The sequence below is a fragment of the Rhinatrema bivittatum genome, chromosome 2 (assembly GCF_901001135.1).
Source record: "Rhinatrema bivittatum chromosome 2, aRhiBiv1.1, whole genome shotgun sequence".
Classification (NCBI taxonomy): Eukaryota; Metazoa; Chordata; class Amphibia; order Gymnophiona; family Rhinatrematidae; genus Rhinatrema; species Rhinatrema bivittatum.
Window position 1 is genome coordinate 55,752,188 of NC_042616.1, and position 18,865 is coordinate 55,771,052.

General features: G+C 42.5%; 1 protein-coding gene across 4 annotated transcripts in view; it reads left to right on the top strand.

The window, feature by feature from the left end:
- Positions 1-18,865, top strand: part of LOC115083980 (KAT8 regulatory NSL complex subunit 1-like) — a 354,418-nt gene that overhangs the window by 264,478 nt on the left and 71,075 nt on the right. For all 4 annotated transcript variants that reach the window (XM_029588184.1, XM_029588186.1, XM_029588185.1 and 1 more), the window contains one exon: positions 18,567-18,724. In XM_029588184.1, coding sequence (XP_029444044.1) covers positions 18,567-18,724 — 158 coding nt within the window. The remainder of the gene's footprint in view (positions 1-18,566; positions 18,725-18,865) is intronic.

Genomic DNA, 18,865 nt, shown 5'->3' on the forward strand with positions numbered 1-18,865 from the left:
CAGATGGTTACAGTTTAGCCCTTGAATTGGATCTGCCTCGAGTTCTGTTCAGGATTCTTCTATTACATGGAGTGGCCATAACTTGGGAAGAGGGAATATCCTCAGTCCCAAGGTGGAGAAGTTCATAATTTAAGGATCAACTTTGATATAATATCAGATATTGAATTGAGAGAAATCCTGAGATTGAAGTTTTTCCTCCTAGGATATAAGCAGGATGATAGTCCTCACATGTGGGTGACATCATCAGGTGGAGCCTGGCATGGAAAACTTTTGTCAAAGTTTCTAGAACTTTGACTAGGCACACTGAGCATGTCCAGGATGCCACTATCCATGAATCCAAGCTGTTGCCTTGCGGACGTGGAGCTCGCACTTTTTTTTTTCCCCCTTTTCAAAAAGCTTATTTCGAGTCTTCTCGTTCCTTTCCATGCCAGGTCCCCTAATCTTTCCCGGCCCTAGTTAGAGGCATCGCAGTAAGTTACTTGCGTTCTCTGCAGTCTTATTACCGACTGTGCCGTCCTCTGGTGACCGCTGGCCATTGACTGCTTGGCGATTATTTTTCTTGATGGCTTCCTCAGGGTTTCGCTGCTGCCCCCAGTGCCCTCGGACCATGTCCATCACAGACCCCCACGAGGTCTGTGTCTTGTGCTTGGAGGCCTCACACAAAGTGCGCAGCTGTCCTTTTTGTGCTCAGATTACCCCCAAGGGTCGAGCATGCCTGGACAAGATGGAGAAATCATTTGGCACCAGGAAGTTGGATTCTTCGAATTCCGTGTCGGGGGGTGTCGACACCCCATGGCAAGAAGGACCCCGGAGGTGTTGGAGCAGCCTTGTTTTCTCCCTCACCAATCCCCCAGCTGGAGATAGGGCTGGGGATCGGCCCGTATCTTTCTTCCCTTTCTAGGTCTGAGTCGTCATTGTCGCCAGCATCCTCATCACTGGGGAAAGACCGAGCCGAGCACCGGGGAAAATGAGGAAGCACCAGCATAAGTCACCTTCTTCCCATAGCTTCAAGCTCAGGAAGGCTCTGGCTTTGCCCATGATGCCCTCGAAGTGGCACTGTACCACTGAGGCATCGAAGCCAGTTAAAGTCAAGGGCCTGAGGTGGTCACCACCAATATCCGTGCCATGCACCGGTTCCCCTCAGGGAGTGAAGTTGATGCCCCATATGACACGTGGGAAGATGAGCCTTCCATCTCTTCCTCTGAGGACTCTGAGGAAGTACCTTTGGAACTCTCGCCTCCAGAGGACCTGACATTCTCAGGTTTTGTAAGAGCAATGGCGGAGTCTGTCCCTTTCCAGCTTCTTACTGAGGAGGACTCCAGGCACAAGATTCTGGAGGTCCTTCAGTTTGTGGATGCTCCTAAAGAAGTAGTTGCAGTCCCAGTCCACAATATCTTTAAGAACTTACAGGCCGATACAGTACAGTGCCCTTGGACGCGCGTTTTCCATTACCCCTTATTCAGTAAGGGGAGGAAAACGCGCGTCCAACCCGCGGCACCTAATAGCGCCCTCAACATGCAAATGCATGTTGATGGCCCTATTAGGTATGTCCGCGTGATACAGAAAGTAAAATGTGCAGCCAAGCCGCACATTTTACTTTAAGAAATTAGCGCCTACCCAAAGGTAGGCACTAGTTTCTGCCAGCACCGGGAAAGTGCACAGAAAAGCAGTAAAAACTGCTTTTCTGTGCTCCCTCCGACTTAATATCATGGCGATATTAAGTCGGAGGTCCCAAAGGGTGAAAGAAAAATTTTAAATGGGCCGGCGGCTGTCGGGCCGAAAACCGGACGCTCAATTTTGCCGGCATCCAGTTTCCGAGCCCGTGGCTGTCAGCGGGCTTGAGAACTGACGCCGGCAAAATTGAGTGTCGGCTGTCAAACCCGCTGACAGCCGCCGCTCCGGGTCAAAAGGAGGCGCTAGGGAAGCACTAGTGTCCCTAGCGCCCGCTTTTGCCCGTTTCTACCACACCACCTAATTCAAATACAGAATCGCGCGCACAGGCGAGTGGCCTGTGTGCGCGCCGGGAGAGCGGGCATTCGTCCGCTCTCCCGCGGACTTTACTGAATCGGCCCATTGGTTAGCAGACTCTGGGAACACCCAATCTCAGTCCCTCTGGTAAACAGGAAGACTGACACTGTATCTGGTGCAGCCATCTACCGGGTTTGAGAGGCGCCACCTCCCACACCAGTTTGTGGTGGTGGAATCTGCCCTTAAAAAAAAAAGCAAAAAGGTCCCACATCCATGCCTTTGACACCCCCCCCCCCCCCCCCAAGGTGTGAGCACAAGATGCCTTGGGCCGCAAGGACTTCCAGGGCTCTATGTTGGCAGCGTGCATTGCTTGCTACCAATTATATATGGGCCAATATTCCAGAAATCTCTGGAAGTAGGTGCAGGATTTGAAAGACTGCTTCCCTTAATTTCAGGAGAATTTCCTAAAAGTTGTGCAATAGGGATTGGAATACGGCAAACACAAAGTTCGATCCGCATATGATGTCTTTAAAACAGCAACAGAGTGGCCGCAGTGGGCATCGGGGCTCGTCATATGGCCTGGCTAAGGGCCTCTGATCTCCTGCCTGAGGTACAGAACTGTATTGCTGACCTGCCTTGTACTGGAGAGAATCTCTTCGGTGACCAAATTAAGGAGGAAGTAGTGCAACTCAGATCATCATGAGACCTTGCAGCATCTATTGGCAAGCGCCTTGGACCCCCATTCCTCAGGCAAAAAATCCTCAAGGCAGGGCCCTCGATGACCATTCTACCTTCTGAGGAAGTACTACCCTCCAGCAAGCAGGGCACGACCTCAGAGGCCTGGACTGAGGTCTCAGCCTAGACAACAGTGTGTCCCCAGAACTCAACCTGCACCTCAGCAGATTCCTGCCACGGTTTTATTGACTGGCTACAAGGGAGTTTAAGCCAGTCACCAGTGCAGCCAGCAGTGGGTCCTCTGGTCGGAAGTTGGCTCATGTCCTTTGCGGCACGTTGGAGAGCCCATCACCTCAGATTGGTGGGTCCTCTCCATCATTCGCCAGGGGTACAGGCTACATTTCCAGGTTACCCTGCCGGACTCTCCCTCGTGTCCATCTTGAAAAGCTTCCAGGGATTGGGAAATACTGCTCAAGGAGCACTCCACCCTAACAATGGCCAGAGTGGTCCAACCCATACCTCTCCCGGTTAGCGAGGAAGCGGATTCTACTCCAGGTATTTCCTTATCCCGCAGAGAATGGGAGGCCTTCACCAGATTTTGGATCTGAGGGCCTTGAACAAGTTCCTCACACAGGAGAAGTTTAAGAAGGTCTTGCTTGGTGCCCTTATTCCCCTTTTGCTCCAGGGGGGGGGGGACGGGGGGACTGGCTTTGCTCCCTCGATCTTCAAGATACCTACGCTCACATAGGGACTACACACGTCCACTGGCAATATCTCCAGTTTGTGGTGGGCGAACATCATTTTCAGTACAAGATACTGCCCTTCGGACTGGCGTTCACACCCCGAGTTTTCAAGAAGTGCCTTGCAACAGTGGCTGCGCATCCTCAAAGGCAGCGCATGCAAGTCTTTCCCTATCTGGATGACTGGCTGGTCAAGGGTGCCTCCAGACAGAGAGCGCTGCAGGCCCTACAGGCCATTCCCTGCATGTGAACTTCGTAGGTGCCAGGTTCAATACAGCTCAAGCCTGGGCGATTTTTGCCCAGGGATTGAGCGATCACCTTGGCTCCATTGGTGGGGATGATCTTGTGAATTCGCCTGATTTCAGTACCACCATGTCACCCCCTTTGCTTGCCTTCACATGCGCAAGGCGCAGTGGATCCTGTGGTCTCAATAGCGCCAGGCCACTCAGGGCCTTGGGATGCGCATTCAGGTCACCGCATCACTCTGAGACTCCCTGTCGTGGTGGGTGACTCTTTCCAATCTGGAGGTGGGGGTTCCGTTCCAGGCTTCCCACATTCAGGTTGTACTTGCCACAGATGCCTCCCACCTTGGTTGCTGGTCAACTCAGGAGCTGAGGTGTCAGATTAGTTTCCTGGAGCTGCGGGCGGTCCAATATGCCCTCTGGGCATTTCAGGAGCCAACTATACAGCAAGGTCGTGCTCATCCAGATTGACAATCAAGTAGCCATGTGGCACCTCAACAAACAGGGAGGAACAAGATTGTTCCTCCTTTGTCAGGAAGCAGTCCAAAGCTAGTTGTGGGCCTTATCCCAGAAGATTCTTCTTCAAACCAGATACCTGCCGGGACGGGAGAATGTTCTGGCGGACAGCCTAAGTCGTTCCTTCTGACCGCACAAGTTAGTCCCTGAAGTAGGAGGTAGAGGACTGGATCTTCCATCTTAGGGGGACTCCGGACGTGGACCTCTTTGGTTCGACCAGGGTCGAAGAACAGGACGTCAGACGCCTTTGCTCCCCACTGGGGCAGGGGTCTCTTGTATGCCTATACTCCGCTTCTTCTGGTCTCCAAGATGCTCCTGAAACTCAAGCAGAACTGGGGGACCATGATTCTCATTGCACTTTACTGGCTCCAGCAGATCTGGTTCTCGCTCCTGCAGAATCTTTCCCTCTGGGACCCGATCCAGCTGGGAACATCTCTGGACCTCATAAAGCAAGATCAGGGAAGGCTGCACCATCCCAACCTCCAGGCCTTGTCCCTAACCCTAATCCTTTTTTAAACACAGCTACACTAACTGCACTAACCACATCCTCTGGCAACAAATTCCAGAGTTTAATTGTGTGTTGAGTGAAAAAGAACTTTCTCTGATTAGTTTTAAATGTGCCCCATGCTAACTTCATGGAGTGCCCCCTAGTCTTTCTATTATCTGAAAGAGTAAATAACCGATTCACATCTACCCGTTCTAGACCTCTCATGATTTTAAACACCTCTATCATATCCCCCTCAGCCGTCTCTTCTCCAAGCTGAAAAGTCTTAACCTCTTTAGTCTTTCCTCATAGGAGAGCTGTTCCATTCCCTTTATCATTCTGGTCGCCCTTCTCTATACCTTCTCCATCACAACTATATCTTTTTTGAGATGTGACGACCAGAATTGTACACAGTATTTAAGGTGCGGTCTCACCATGGAGCGATACAGAGGCATTATGACATTTTCTGTTTTATTCACCATTCTCTTTCTCATAATTCCCAACATTGTTTGCTTTTTTGACTGCCACAGCACACTGAACAGATGATTTCAATGTGTTATCCACTATGGCGCCTAGATCTCTTTCTTGGGTGGTATCTCCTAATATGGAATCTAACATTGTGTAACTATAACATGGGTTATTTTTTGCCTATATGCATCACCTTGCACTTATCCACATTCAATTTCATCAGCCATTTGGATGCCCAATTTTCCTGTCTCAGGTCTTCCTGCAATTTATCACAATCTGCTTGTGATTTAAATACTCTGAACAATTTTGTATCATCTGCAAATTTGATTACCTCACTTGATGTATTTCTTTCCAGATCATTTATAAATATATTGAAAAGTACGGGTCCCAATACAGATCCCTGAGGCACTCCACTGCCCACTCCCTTCCACTGAGAAAACTGTCCATTTAATCCTACTCTGTTTCCGTCTTTTAGCCAGTTTGCAATCCATGAAAGGACATCGCAACCTATCCCATGACTCTTTACTTTTCCAAGAAGCCTCTCATGAGGAACTTATCCACATATAGCATCAGGAACACAGTCTTCAAAATCAAAAACCATAAGGAAAGGCTACACAGTGGTCAGAACATATATATATATATATATATATATATATATATATATATATATATATATATATATATACACACAAAATTACCAGATAAGTAATTTCTCCTTTCCAACAGTTTTCATCACTATGTACATAATCCCCAGTCTTTCATAAAAGAGAATACCAATCTATTTCCTGATTGAGGCTCTATGGGTGCCCTGTGTGAAGTATATAAATCCAAAACTGCTTACGCACATTGTTGTGCTTCTCGATTCCCCCCCCCCCCCCCTTTCCCGGAATGGCACTGGGACATGTTCAACAACTAACCAATGAAACTGGCTGAAATTATGCATATTCTCAACACAATGTTGTACGATCAGAGCCACAATCTTTAATGTTGTCAAACAGCTATGATGCTCATTCAGATGTCTTAATAATCTCTTGGTGCATCCCACATATATCAAATCACATGGACAGATTAATGCATATGCTACCCATTGAGATATATAGTTAGTAGAATATTGCAATTTGATGGTAAACCCTGTGTTGGGAGCAGTACACTCACTGCCTGTAATAGTTTGGTCACAGTGAAAAAACTTCCCACATGGGAATGACCTCTCTGGGTGTCCATGTGAGTAGAATTCAACAGAATCTCATTGGTAACACACTCCTTTATATTCCTACCTCATGAAAAAAGAAACATGGAAGTTCCTGAAAGACACTATGTCATTGCACTCTATGCCAGTGTTTTTTAATGATAGAAATAATTCCACTGGATTTGTCAGAATCTCATTACATATTTCAAACGATCTTCTCTACAGGTAAATTGGTATTTTAACAGAAGATCCCTTTTGGTATACAAGGCACATTTGTATGCCCTCCGAACCACTGTTTAGGGCAGTGATGGCCAACCTTTTGAGCTCAGTGTGTCAAAATTCATAAAAAACCTGAGCATAACTCAGGTGGTGTGTCACTTCTAGAAAAATCCATAATTTTGTGATATTTGTAGCTCTAATTAATAAGTTATAATTTTAATATATGTACTGTATTTATTAATAAAGCAAAAACAAATAATTCTTTACCTTACCTGCTTAGTGACATTTTTGTTGCTGAATTTCATTGGCTAAATCTTCAATTGAAAGTTGGTATTTCGTACACTTCAAGCCCAAGCAAGCGTTACAAACTTCATCTGTCAGTCTGTTTCTTTTATTGGCTCCCATTCGTTTTCACACCACTCCCTCCCCATCCATGCACACATTCATTCTGACACACACACAGACCCCCAGGCAGGCACCCATGCATTCACACACATACACCCCCAGGCAGAGTCCCATTCATACACATGCCACACACTAAATGCAGACCCCCCCTCTCTTTTGCCAGCAACCTTGGAACCTCTCTCATTCCTCTGCTGCCACTGTCACTGCTGCCACATGGCTATTGGGGAGGCACTGATTGCTGCTACTGACACTGAAGTCCATTCTGCTGCCTCCTCTGTGCAGGCCCTGTGGGCTTCCACTTTCTCCATGCTGATCTCGTACATTGTGAGATCCGTAGAGAAAGTGCTATTCTTGCACATTCCCAAAGATTACATGTGCCAATCACTAAAATCATATTTTTTTTTTGCCTTTGCTGTCTGATCTTAGTTTTCTAATTGGTTGGTCACAGGCTTTTTTTTCCACCTTCCCTTTCTTATTTTTTTTGCCAATTCCTTTTATATTGTCTTTTTTTCTGTTTCTTTTCTCTTCATCTTCTTCCCTCAAACACACAGTCAGGTTCTCATTCTCACATGCATTTCTCTCTCTCTCACACACACAGGCTCTCACTGTCACATGCTCTCTCATACAATCATTCATACACACAGGCTCTCACTGTCACATGCTCTCTCATACAATCATTAATACACACAATTTCTCACTGGCACATGCTGTCTGACTTACACACCCACGCTCTCTCTCACTCACACATGCTCAATCACAGGCTCTCACTGTCACATGCTGTCTCTCATACAGTCATTCATACACACAGTCTCTCACTGGCACATCCTGTCTGACTCTCACACACAGGCTCTCTCTCACATGCTGTCTTGCTCAAGCACATGCTGACTCTGCAAACATTCAGGTTCTCACTCTCAAACACAATCTCTCAACTCATCTCATACACGCATACACACACACCCTCTACAGACCCTCAGCCTCTCTCTCACCTCTGGGCCTCCTCTTTGCGGGTCGCCGCAGGATGGGCCCTGCAGCGGCCCTGCTACCGGGCCTCTTCCTCTTCTTGGGCCGCTGCGACTTGGAATTCGCGGTGGCCCATAAGCACAAGTGCTGCTCCTCTTCTGCATGCGCTGATGCTTCTCCTCCTTCCTGCCCACGCGACTCCGGCAACGTTTACTTCCGGGGCCGCACAGGCAGGAAGGAGGAGGAGCATCAACGCGTTTAAATGCGATCTGTTTCTTCAGGCCATGGTGACGTGAACCTCACCACAGCCCTGCCTATCACTGCGCTGAATGAGCCTCCCTGCGCCCGGGGGCATTGGGGAGGGGGGGGTGGAGGGGTCCGGAGGGTGGGGGGATACTAAAAAAACAAATTTTAAAGGGTCGGTGCAACCGGAAAAAAAAAGGCTCGGCACAGCTGAAAAAAAAAAAAATTCCCCATAGTCAGCAAAAACGTCTCGGCGTGTCACCTCTGACACGCGTGTCATAGGTTAGCCATCACTGGTTTAGGGTAACACCATTGTATAAAATGTATCTCCATTTCACAAGCCTGGATCTTTAAGTCATTAATATCAGTACACAGTCTTCTGAGCCATTGAAATTGGTTAATGGGCAAACTTTGACATAATTTGCGAGGGTAGAAACTTTCATATCTAAGTAGATTTTCATTCTGAAGGTTTACAATAAATAGATATAATAATTAAACCTGTAGAAATTTGAATTGTAATGTCCAAAAATGTTATACTGTATTCAGTAGTAAAGTGCAAATTGTCATCCAATGAATTAATCCACTGACGAAATTCCAGTGATTCCAGTGGACCATGCCACAAAAAGAACACATCTAAAATATGATGCCACCATGTAAAATATGAGGCCCATTTAGATGTATAAACAAACTTCTCTTCAAATCTGCCCACATATATATTAGCCACACTGGGGGCCATGGGTGACCCCATTAAAAAAAAAAAAAAAAAAAGTTATTGAAAAGGGCTATCTCTGCCAATTGCATTTTAAATGCATTTTGTATTCTTTGTGGGCTGGGTCTTTGCAACAGTACTTGATTGATTATTTCAAGTGCTGCCCGTTGGGGTGCATTTGTATATAAGGACTGTATATCCATGGTTATGAAAATTGTACACGCAGATGCTTTATCAGTCTGTGAAAGTAAAGAGAGCATGTGGTTGGAGTCCTGTACACACTATTTGGCCTGAGTCACAGAGGATTAAAAAAAAAAAATCCATAAATGTGGAAATAGTTTCAAATAATGACCCTTTTTTTTGGAAACAATGGGTCTTCCGGGGAGGGGGGTGGGGTGGCTTTCGGTACCAGATTCGGACTGACCCATAAGAAAGACTATTCTCTCTTAGTAAGAATTAATAATTGAATGTCTCCTGTAGGGTCGTGGTCAACTTTCCTATAATACCTTCTATCCAGTTAATGTCTGTGAGCTTCCATTATGGTCTGTTGTCATGCAAGGACCATCACCACAACAATGGTTGCAGTTGTTTGCAGCGATGCATACTGCCTTTTAATATGATGATCTTGCCTATATAAAACTATCTATTCTGCCAGTTGTTAATATTTGATATTTTAAATTGGAAAGATTATTTATAGTTGTGGGGTGGGGTTTTTTTTTTTCCATTTTGGACTTTCATTTTGGAGCTTTTCTCACTTGTACCATTGGAAGTGATACATCTTTCTGATAAGCAATGTCTGTCTATTAAAAACAATGTTTTGATACAGCTAGTGGTATAGGCATGGAGAAATTTTCACAAATGGTGGTGACTCGAGCTGGATAAATCTATATTTCTGCCATTAGTGGGGAAATTCAGAATTTATCCCAGGGTTGACAGACTGATTTTTGTTTTCAAAACAATGGGGTACAATATTTGAGGGACCTGTTGGATGAAAAAACTAATTTCACTCAAATCCCAAAAAAATTGATATACCATGCAAACCCTCCTATGCTTGCTTGCAAGCTAGACACTATTTATTTTTATTTATTTATTTTGGGGTTTTTTTGTTTTTTGTTTTTTTTTATATACCGGCATTCGAGAACGCAGTCCCATCATGCTGGTTCACATATGTAAGGGCCTTTAATTTTGTCCACACAAAATTAAATCAAGGAAAAGAACTTGATTAAAAAAATGGAACAAAATATAACACAAAGTGTTTCAGAGGTGACAGCCTACTGGCATATAGAACTTGGGCAAGAAGTAACAGTTAAGATGATTCAAAAGGCTTTTATAGAAGTCCATAAACAGCTAATTGATGTGACACTTAAGAGATGCAATTTAAGCTGATTCACAGCTGCTGCATAGTTAATATTAAATGTCTCAAAATTGGGATTAAGCTAGACTGTTATATAAATGAAAAACTTCTCAAGGTACTTTGGTTTAAGATTTCTTATTATGTCATAAAATCAGAAGAAGTCTCAAGATCAATTGAGAGTAATAGGAATGCAGGTCCCTTTTTTAGGGGATAGTATTGAGTTAATTGTCTAACAGTATGGTAGTATCAAAAAGAAATGTTTCATAAAAATGGCTTTAAACATGGCTCATAAATGGATTGAAGAAATCCTGCCATCTGTCTTATAGCAGGATAAAATGATAGGCTTAATACAATTAGAAAGAATGGATATAAAACTACATATAGGCATGGAAATCATTCTGTGAGCTATTACTAGAGATAAGAGAGGCATCAATGAAAACGCCCATCTATGAAGTCATCTATCAGGTGCCGGTACAAGTTTGGAGCTGTGACGCCAGTGCGCACACCGAAGCAGCATGAGAAAGGGGCTCACCCCTTTGTGCTCACCTTCAGTGCTCTCGTCTTGACAGCTGTTAAGATTTTCTGTTCGCTTACAATATTTTCCACATTATTCTCTTTAATGGAAATCAGTACTATTCTAGGCCAGGATACATATGGTCAACTTGGACTTCCTCCTCGTAGCTATAAGGTTGTTAATAGATGCTACCTGAAACCAATCATGCTATCAGCCAAGCCGATCGCTGTCCTCCTTACAACTATTTCTCTATTAACATTTAACGCGCAATCAATTCGGAAAAAAGCTCTTGTCATTTACGATCTAATATCTATGCAAAAGCCTGATGCTGTTGCTTATCTTAGAATCTTGGCTATTCGACTATGATTCTATTTTTATTAATGATTTATGTCCCACAGATTATACCTAACTGCCGAGGAGAAGGTCTACTGATCATTATTAGATCTTCCCTTCACCCTCGAAAAATAGACATTCCCCCTACAGGCCCCTTTGAAACTCTCCTCATTACTTCATCAGTGGACTATTTCTGTGTGATTTATTGTCTACTCGAACTACTAAATTCAGATCTTTTCACCCTTTTAGAAACCTTGACCACCTTACCAGTGGATCTATCTCGAACCCTGATAACTGGAGACTTCAATCTCCATTTTGACACTCAACCCTCTCCCCCCTCAGTTTCTCATTTTATGGAAGCTATGGCTGGCCTAGGCTGGGAACAATTAGTTAATAAACCCACACACAAATTTGGCCACATATTAGATCTACTTTTCTGTAACCCATCTTTCATTCACCATACCTCTCTATTAACCTAACTATGTATCCTGTACCTTGGTCTGATTACTTTATCCTGTCCTTTACTGGAACTCTCAACAGCCCACAAACAAAACCTTTGCAGAATCCTGAAATACATTACAAAAGAAAAAGCATGAGCTCTGAACTGTTTTCCAATACTCTTCTTACTAAACTTATCTTCTACGATGCCAAATCCACTGTTTTAGAATGGAACTCTGCTGTTTCACAAACCCTTGATTCTCTTGCCCCAATTAAGTGGTACTCTGCTCATCACAAACCTTCTGCAACCTGGTTCACGACCACTTTAAAAACCTTAAAAACTGAACTCTACCAGCTGGAACAAACACTGGTGTAAAAATTCCATCATAGAAAATAAAAATGCATTTTATGCTTGTTTGTTTCTACAAAAAACAAGTTTCTTTAGCTCTATGCCAACAAATCCAATCTGCCAATGGTAATCCTACTATTCTGTTCCATATTGTCAAAACCATTACAAAAATCAAAGTAAAAATGTTTTATTCTACTGATAACATTTCAAATCCAAAGTCACTAATATATCTAATGAATTTTCTTACTTACCCATTCCAAATCCCAGCTTACCCTGTGTTTCAAGCTCCTGGCTCACTTTTGATGATATTGTTCCATCTACCATCTCACTGATCTTACCCTAAATTAAAGGTCTCATATAGCCCTTTTAACCCATGTTCAGGCTAACTCTTATATGCCTCTCGTGATTATCTCTCTACCCATTTAGCTTTTCTATTTAATCTGTCCCTCGATTCTAGGTCCTTTCCAGACTCTTTGAAATGCACATCCATTCTGCCAATCCTAAAGAAAATTAATTCAGATACATCAGATCTAAACAATTTTTGCCTTATTGCATCTTTAACTGCACTTGCGAAGATCATTGAATCCTCAAGGTAACGATCCTGCAACATTGGATTCCACAACAAAAAAAGTGTTCCAAGTAGCTCTGTTATGATTCAGAATAGCTGCACATTAAGTAGAAATGGTAATATATATATATATAGGGGGGCATGAAGAAAAGATTATTTATATTCAGACAACTACCAACAAGGACTGAATTACATAGTCTGGGTAAACAAATAAGCATGGGTGTAGCTTGCTTGTTACAGTGGATACTACCCCGAATCAAGCCTGATACTTCACTTGGAATACATATCCAGCATAGCTCTCTGCTTCACTGGCAGGGGGGATGAAGAAAAGATGATTTATATTCAGACAACTACCAACAACGACTGACTTGCACAGGCTGGGTAAACAAGCATGGGAGTAGCTTGCTTATTATTATTATAAGGGACAAGAGTAACAGATAAGTATGAAAAAAAATATATATATATACACACACACATATATACATTCTTGCCAACAAAAACTACAAGATATGACCAACAACTTCCATGAAGCTTGTAGGAGTAATGAAGAGGCCTCAGACAGCTTTCATCGCAGGCAGGAAGAGAGAAGGCAAAGAGGATTTGTCCTCAGAGCCTCTTCCTTTTATTGTACATTCATACAAAGGCAGATGATGTGTCATTACATGATTGGCTACTTTCTCATAGCAACAGAAGAGTCATTACACCATTGGCTTTGGCTCAGGGGGTGTGCACGGATCATATCATTGGCTGCTGAAATCTATACCTCCTGACTTTGTCCTGCCTCTGACTAGGGAACACCCAGCCCCTCTTTCAGGCTAACAGGATTAATTATAAGCCAGAGAAATACATGAAGTCAGGTATCCTCTCCTAGGCAGAGAGGCTTAAGCACAAGTGATGCTTTTATTCAGGCAAAGGTCAGGGAGAAGGGAAGTTAGTGTTTAAACCTGATGAAATGGCTTGCTGGCAAGCGCATATTTCCCACAAAGCTGAAAAATGTGATAACGAGGAATATGACACTTTTTCTTGGACACCAGCAATAGCCAAGATGAGCTTGGTTAGGAGCTTTAGAGCTCCATGAAGATATATATGAAAAACTTGCTGATGTCCCATATACAGGAGATAATCTCTTTGGAGAAAAAGTGAAAGAAACAGTAGACCTGATTAAGGATCATTGTACTAAAATTAGCCACAATAACAGAGCAATCTTCTTCATCTAGGTAGCCCCAGCCTCAGTACGGCAAAAGGCAGAACTTCTATTAAGGAAATATATCAGTCCTATCTTTTTCAGTGTGACTGTCCTCAACAGCAGCAGCAGCAAGACAGGCAATAGGTCAAGGAAAGAGCACAAACCAGATCTTTGCAGCTCTGTCAAACCAAAACAGAATTTTTGACTACATTATAAAGTAAAATTTCTAGTTTGCCTTGGACAGCCTTTCAGTGTAGGGGAAGATTCCCAACATTTCATTCCCGCATAGTCTTTGATAATACTGTTGGGTGTTAAGATTATAGAGCAGGATTACCATTTAAATTTCAAATTTTTCTCTCCAAATAATCCTCCAAGGAGGCACTCCAGTTGCAGATCAAATCATAGTTCTCCGGGAGCCATGAACCCTCCTTGCAGCCAGTGTAATATATAACCTGTTCCATCACAGGAAGAGAACATAAGTTTCTATTCCAAGTACTTCCTAATTTCAAACAAAATAGGACTTCGTCCCATGCTGCATCTTGAAGTTCAAGAGGAATTCTAGTTATCATTATCTCCCTATTGGAGATAAACTTCCCTAGATCTCAAAAATGCTTACACACACATTTTAATTCTCACTAATTACAGGAAATTTCTAGATTTAACCATAGGGAGTGATCACTATCAGTGGTGGCAGTTTGACAGGCATTTCTAAAGAGTTTACCGGTACTTGATTGATTCCTTCAACTCTGCCCTCCAGCCTCTGGTGTGATTATGGGTTACGTGGTCCTCTAACACAACGTAAGAGCATAATATACAATTACAAGCAACCTTAGCTTGGAGAGTCCCCACTTTTATGGATGATCTGTTCTGCTGGACCACAGAGAAAGTGAAGTTGCTCATCTGTAACAGGTGTTCTCTGTGAAAAGCAGGACAAATTGGCCACACAGTCCTACCCTCCTCCCCTTAAGAGTTGATCAGCTTGCTCTAAAGACTGGAGACTAGCACAGTGACAACTTTTCTATCTTTGTATCCTCAGGTAACATTGCTACTTGTGTGGTGGTTCTGTCCTGCTTATCTACAGATAACACCTGTTACAGAAGAGCAACTTTGCTTTATATATATTATTCACGTGTGTGTGTATATATATGTACATATATATATATATAATGTAGCTACAGTTATGTGAAAAATTTTAGACACCCTTGTGAAATGTATGTTTCAATGAATCTCTAGTAAATAGAAATTGATATAAAGTCTGCTTGATGTAAAGCATAGGTTCCCAAACCAGTCCTGGGGGGGACCCCCAGTCAGTCAGGATTTCAGGATATCCACAATGAATATGCAGGAGATAAAAATGTGCATGCTGTGGAAGCAGTGCATGCAAATTTATTTCATGCATATTCATTGTGCATATCTTAAAAACCTAACTGGCTGGGGGTCCTCCAGGACAGGGTTGGGAACCACTGGGGTAAAGTTAAATATCACCACTTGCTGCAAATTGTAATGCACAATAACTATTTATTTGCAGGGGTGTGTGTGGGTTTTTTTTAACAGATTAATAAGAAAATGGTGAATATGGCATATGTAAAAGTTTGTGTAATCTGTGTCAGTACTTTGTAACACCTCTTTTGGCAAACATGACAGTTTCTGAATGTTTCCTGTAGTCAGTTAAGAGTTTTTTTCTATTTTTGCTTTTAGAATTTTTTCCCACTCTTCCTTGCAGAATTCATCTAGCTCAGAAATATTCTTAAGTCTCCTTGCATGCACTCATGTTTGAGATCTCCCTACAGATTTTGAATAATATTCAAGTCTGAGGACTTTAAATGCCATTCCAAAACTTGAATATTTCATTCCTGTAAGCACTTCATGGTTGATTTTGGAATATGTTTTGGATCGTTGTCTTGCTGAAGTATTCAACCTCTTTTAAACTTCAATTTCTTCATGGACCATAGGATATTAGCTTCCAAGTGTTTGGTTTTTTTTTTATATTGAATCTATTATTCCTTCCACCCATAGAATATTTCAAGTGCCATTGGCTGCCACACAAACCCAAAGTATAATAGATCTACTCCTGTATTTTTAATAGTTGGCAAGGTGTTATTTTCTTCAAATGCTTCGCTCTTTTCTTCTAGTGTATCTTGTGTTGTGGCTGAAGAGTTCAGTTTTCATCAGTCCAAAGCACTTTGTTCCAGAAAGTTTCAAGCTTTGCATACTTTAGGCAATGACTTTTGTGATGAGGTTGTAGAAAAGATTTCCTTCTTACAACTCCCCCTTTCAAGTGATTGTTGTATAAGCATCACTGTACCATGGACCTCTGGACAGCTTCTCCAGTGGCAGCTAAACTTTTCAGCAGATTATTTGCAGTGACCTATGGGTTCTGTTTTGCAGTTCTGTTAGATTTTACTTGATCTGACAGATCTTGTCCTAACCCCAGCTCTTCCATGAGACTTCCATTTCTTGACAATGTTTCTGAAAATTGTAAGCTGGAAGGTTGAGAGCTTTCTGTGGCCTTCCCTTGCTTTGTGAGAATGAATTATATTAATTTTCAAATGTTCAAACAGCTGCTTAGAGGAAGGGAGCCCATGGTTGTCAAAATCCATCAGAGTATTTGTTAAACCATGGAATAGTTTTCATCTGACTAATAGAAGGCCTAATGAGTCCATCAACATTTTGGACCTTATTAAAAACTTTTTAAAAAATGTAGTAGTAATGAATCAACCGGAAGGGTGTTAAAACTTTTGCGCATGGCACATTCGCTTTTTTATTATTTTCAAGCTGTTAAAATCAGCAAACAGTAATTTTGTATTAAGCATTGTAGAAAGAAGTTTAACTTCAAACCATGTAGAGGCTGTATTGGCTTCTGTTCACACAGAGATTCATTAAAACCAGGGAGCTTAAACTTTTGCACACAATTATATATAAAAAGTATCAGTTTCACCAGTTTTTCAGGCAGAGTATATTTTTAAAACTTATACAGAGAAAACAAATCAGTTGATCGTGTTAAGTGTGGCCTGCAGTGATGGTTCTCGAATCCATTTCTCATGGCATGCAGATAGGTCTGTTTTTCTGATGATCAGGGTATGTAAATGAAACCTACTTCTTAGATCAGATGTGTGCAAATATGCGTTATTATGGATATCCTGAAAACCAGGCCTTACATGACCAGCACTTGTGTATGGGGCGCTTCCTATAAAATCAGTAAATAGTTTATTCTTCCTTTGTGCTTCCAGTAGGGTTTCCCCCCATTTTTAAACCTCCTTTTACTAGGCCACCCATTGCAGTGACAATCATTCAACCAGGGGCCACAGACCACCGCTTTCTGGAACCCCCGAGACTGACCATTAGGTTTCACCACTGCACAACAGCTAGAACTTTATCCCTCCTCTCTCTCTCTCTCTCCCCTGCCCTTCCCCAATTCCTGGGCCAGTGAGCACTGCTTCCACCACATTCCTGGCTGACCCAAAGAGCAGAAACCAAATTTAGAAATTAAACCCCGATGACTGTGTGCAGCACAGCCACTGATCCATTGAGCCAGACCTGAACTGACTTTTTTTTTTTTTTTTTGGGTCATGGAAGATGTGTTAGTGTGATCCCCAGAAGTCTGGTAAAGTGGTCTTTATCAAGTAACAATCCCCAACTCAAAGAATGCCATTCCTACAGATGTATGAAAGAGCACATGAATAATGGAAGCAAGAAAATTGGATTCAAGTCATGCCTCTCTCTCACAGATACTCATGACTTGAGTCATTTTATCTCTGGTTGCTTCAGGTCCCCACTTATATAATAAACTGGGACAGAAGTATGCGAGGCAGTGAGGAGTAAGAGTGAGTTGGGTGGGACAAAGTGAGATTGGGAAGAAGGGCAACGATGAGTCTGGGGGGGGGGTACAGGTGAGGCACGAGCAAGACTGGGAGGCAAGGAAAAACAGGTGTGAAAAGATGATGGGACGGGAAAAGACGCAAACATGTTACACCTACAGAAAGAAAGGAATGCCTTATCGCAAGTAAGATTTACAGAAAATTGAAAAGGAGAAAAATCCGAGAAGAAAAAGAGCAAGGAATGGGGGAAAAAAAAAAAAAAAGCAAATCAGCATATGAGACCAAAATAAAAGTTGGAAGTGTGTTTATTTTTGGTTAGGATGGCATCTTTGTATTTACTAAGCAGTTACTGTAAGTGCAGTGATAGACAATTGTGACACTTATGGCTGTGCCAAGCTTCTCTGTCCTATCTGATGCCGCACTCTTGTAATTTGAATGAATAAAAACAAGCTGTATTTAGAGCACATCTTCTGCATGCCTCTTGCTGTGAGCCCACCTGAACATTGGGAAGAGAAAAGTAGCCTTCTTGAACCTTTCCCATTAGGTCTTTATTCTCTGATTTGCCTTTTTCTTTTTAATCACTGTTACCATGACATTTTGGGGTCTTTTGTAAGCTTCTCTTATTTGATGTTTTTCAGTACTCCTATGGTTCTTTTGATCTCCCCATTCGAGCACTTTTTATGTGTTCTGTGGTATTTCTAGCTTAGCAGTACTATTCCCATCAATAGTGCATGCCACTAGTTGTCGATTTCCAAAATATGACAAAATGACAATATTATGACTACTGACATTAGCTACTGACATTAGCTTGGTTAAAAGCTACTATGGAAATACAAAATTGTCATCTGTTTCAAGGGATTTTCTTTAGATACCTTATTGCAGATCATTTTTGGACTTCAGTGCTGTTGTAGTTTTTGAGAATGTTTAATGTTTTTTTTTGCCTTGTATCTTGTAAATATTCAAACCTTTAAAGGCAGTCCTGTACAATTAGCACGACACAGTTAACCTAGCACACTCTAGTTCAGTACCTATTCATTTTTTTCCTTCACTATCTGTGTTTGTGCTCTAGATCGTATTCCTTTTGTACAGCAGCAGAGTCCCTTAGCTGCTCTTTGGTAGGCTGAAAGGTGCCAGTAGATTGGGTCGGTCACCTCGTTCAATATGCTTTAACTGTGATCCTTTTGCATGCAGCTTCACCATTTCAAGGAATGACAAATTGCAGCCTACTTGATCCCAGCCTTCAGGCACCGAAGCCGCCTTCAGCAATGCATCCGTTGTCATCTTTGTTCCCAGAAATTTCTCCATTCTTGGCATCCAACCAGCTTGCTATCTCTGCTGGCCCAACATTGGTGAGTCAGAACTTGCTATAAGCCAGATTCTCTTCTGAATACAGAGGGAATAAATAATGGGTTGCAAATACTCACATTACATACCAAGCAAATGTAAAACTTTCTGTATTTTTATTAAAAAGAATCAGTACCCTTCCTAGA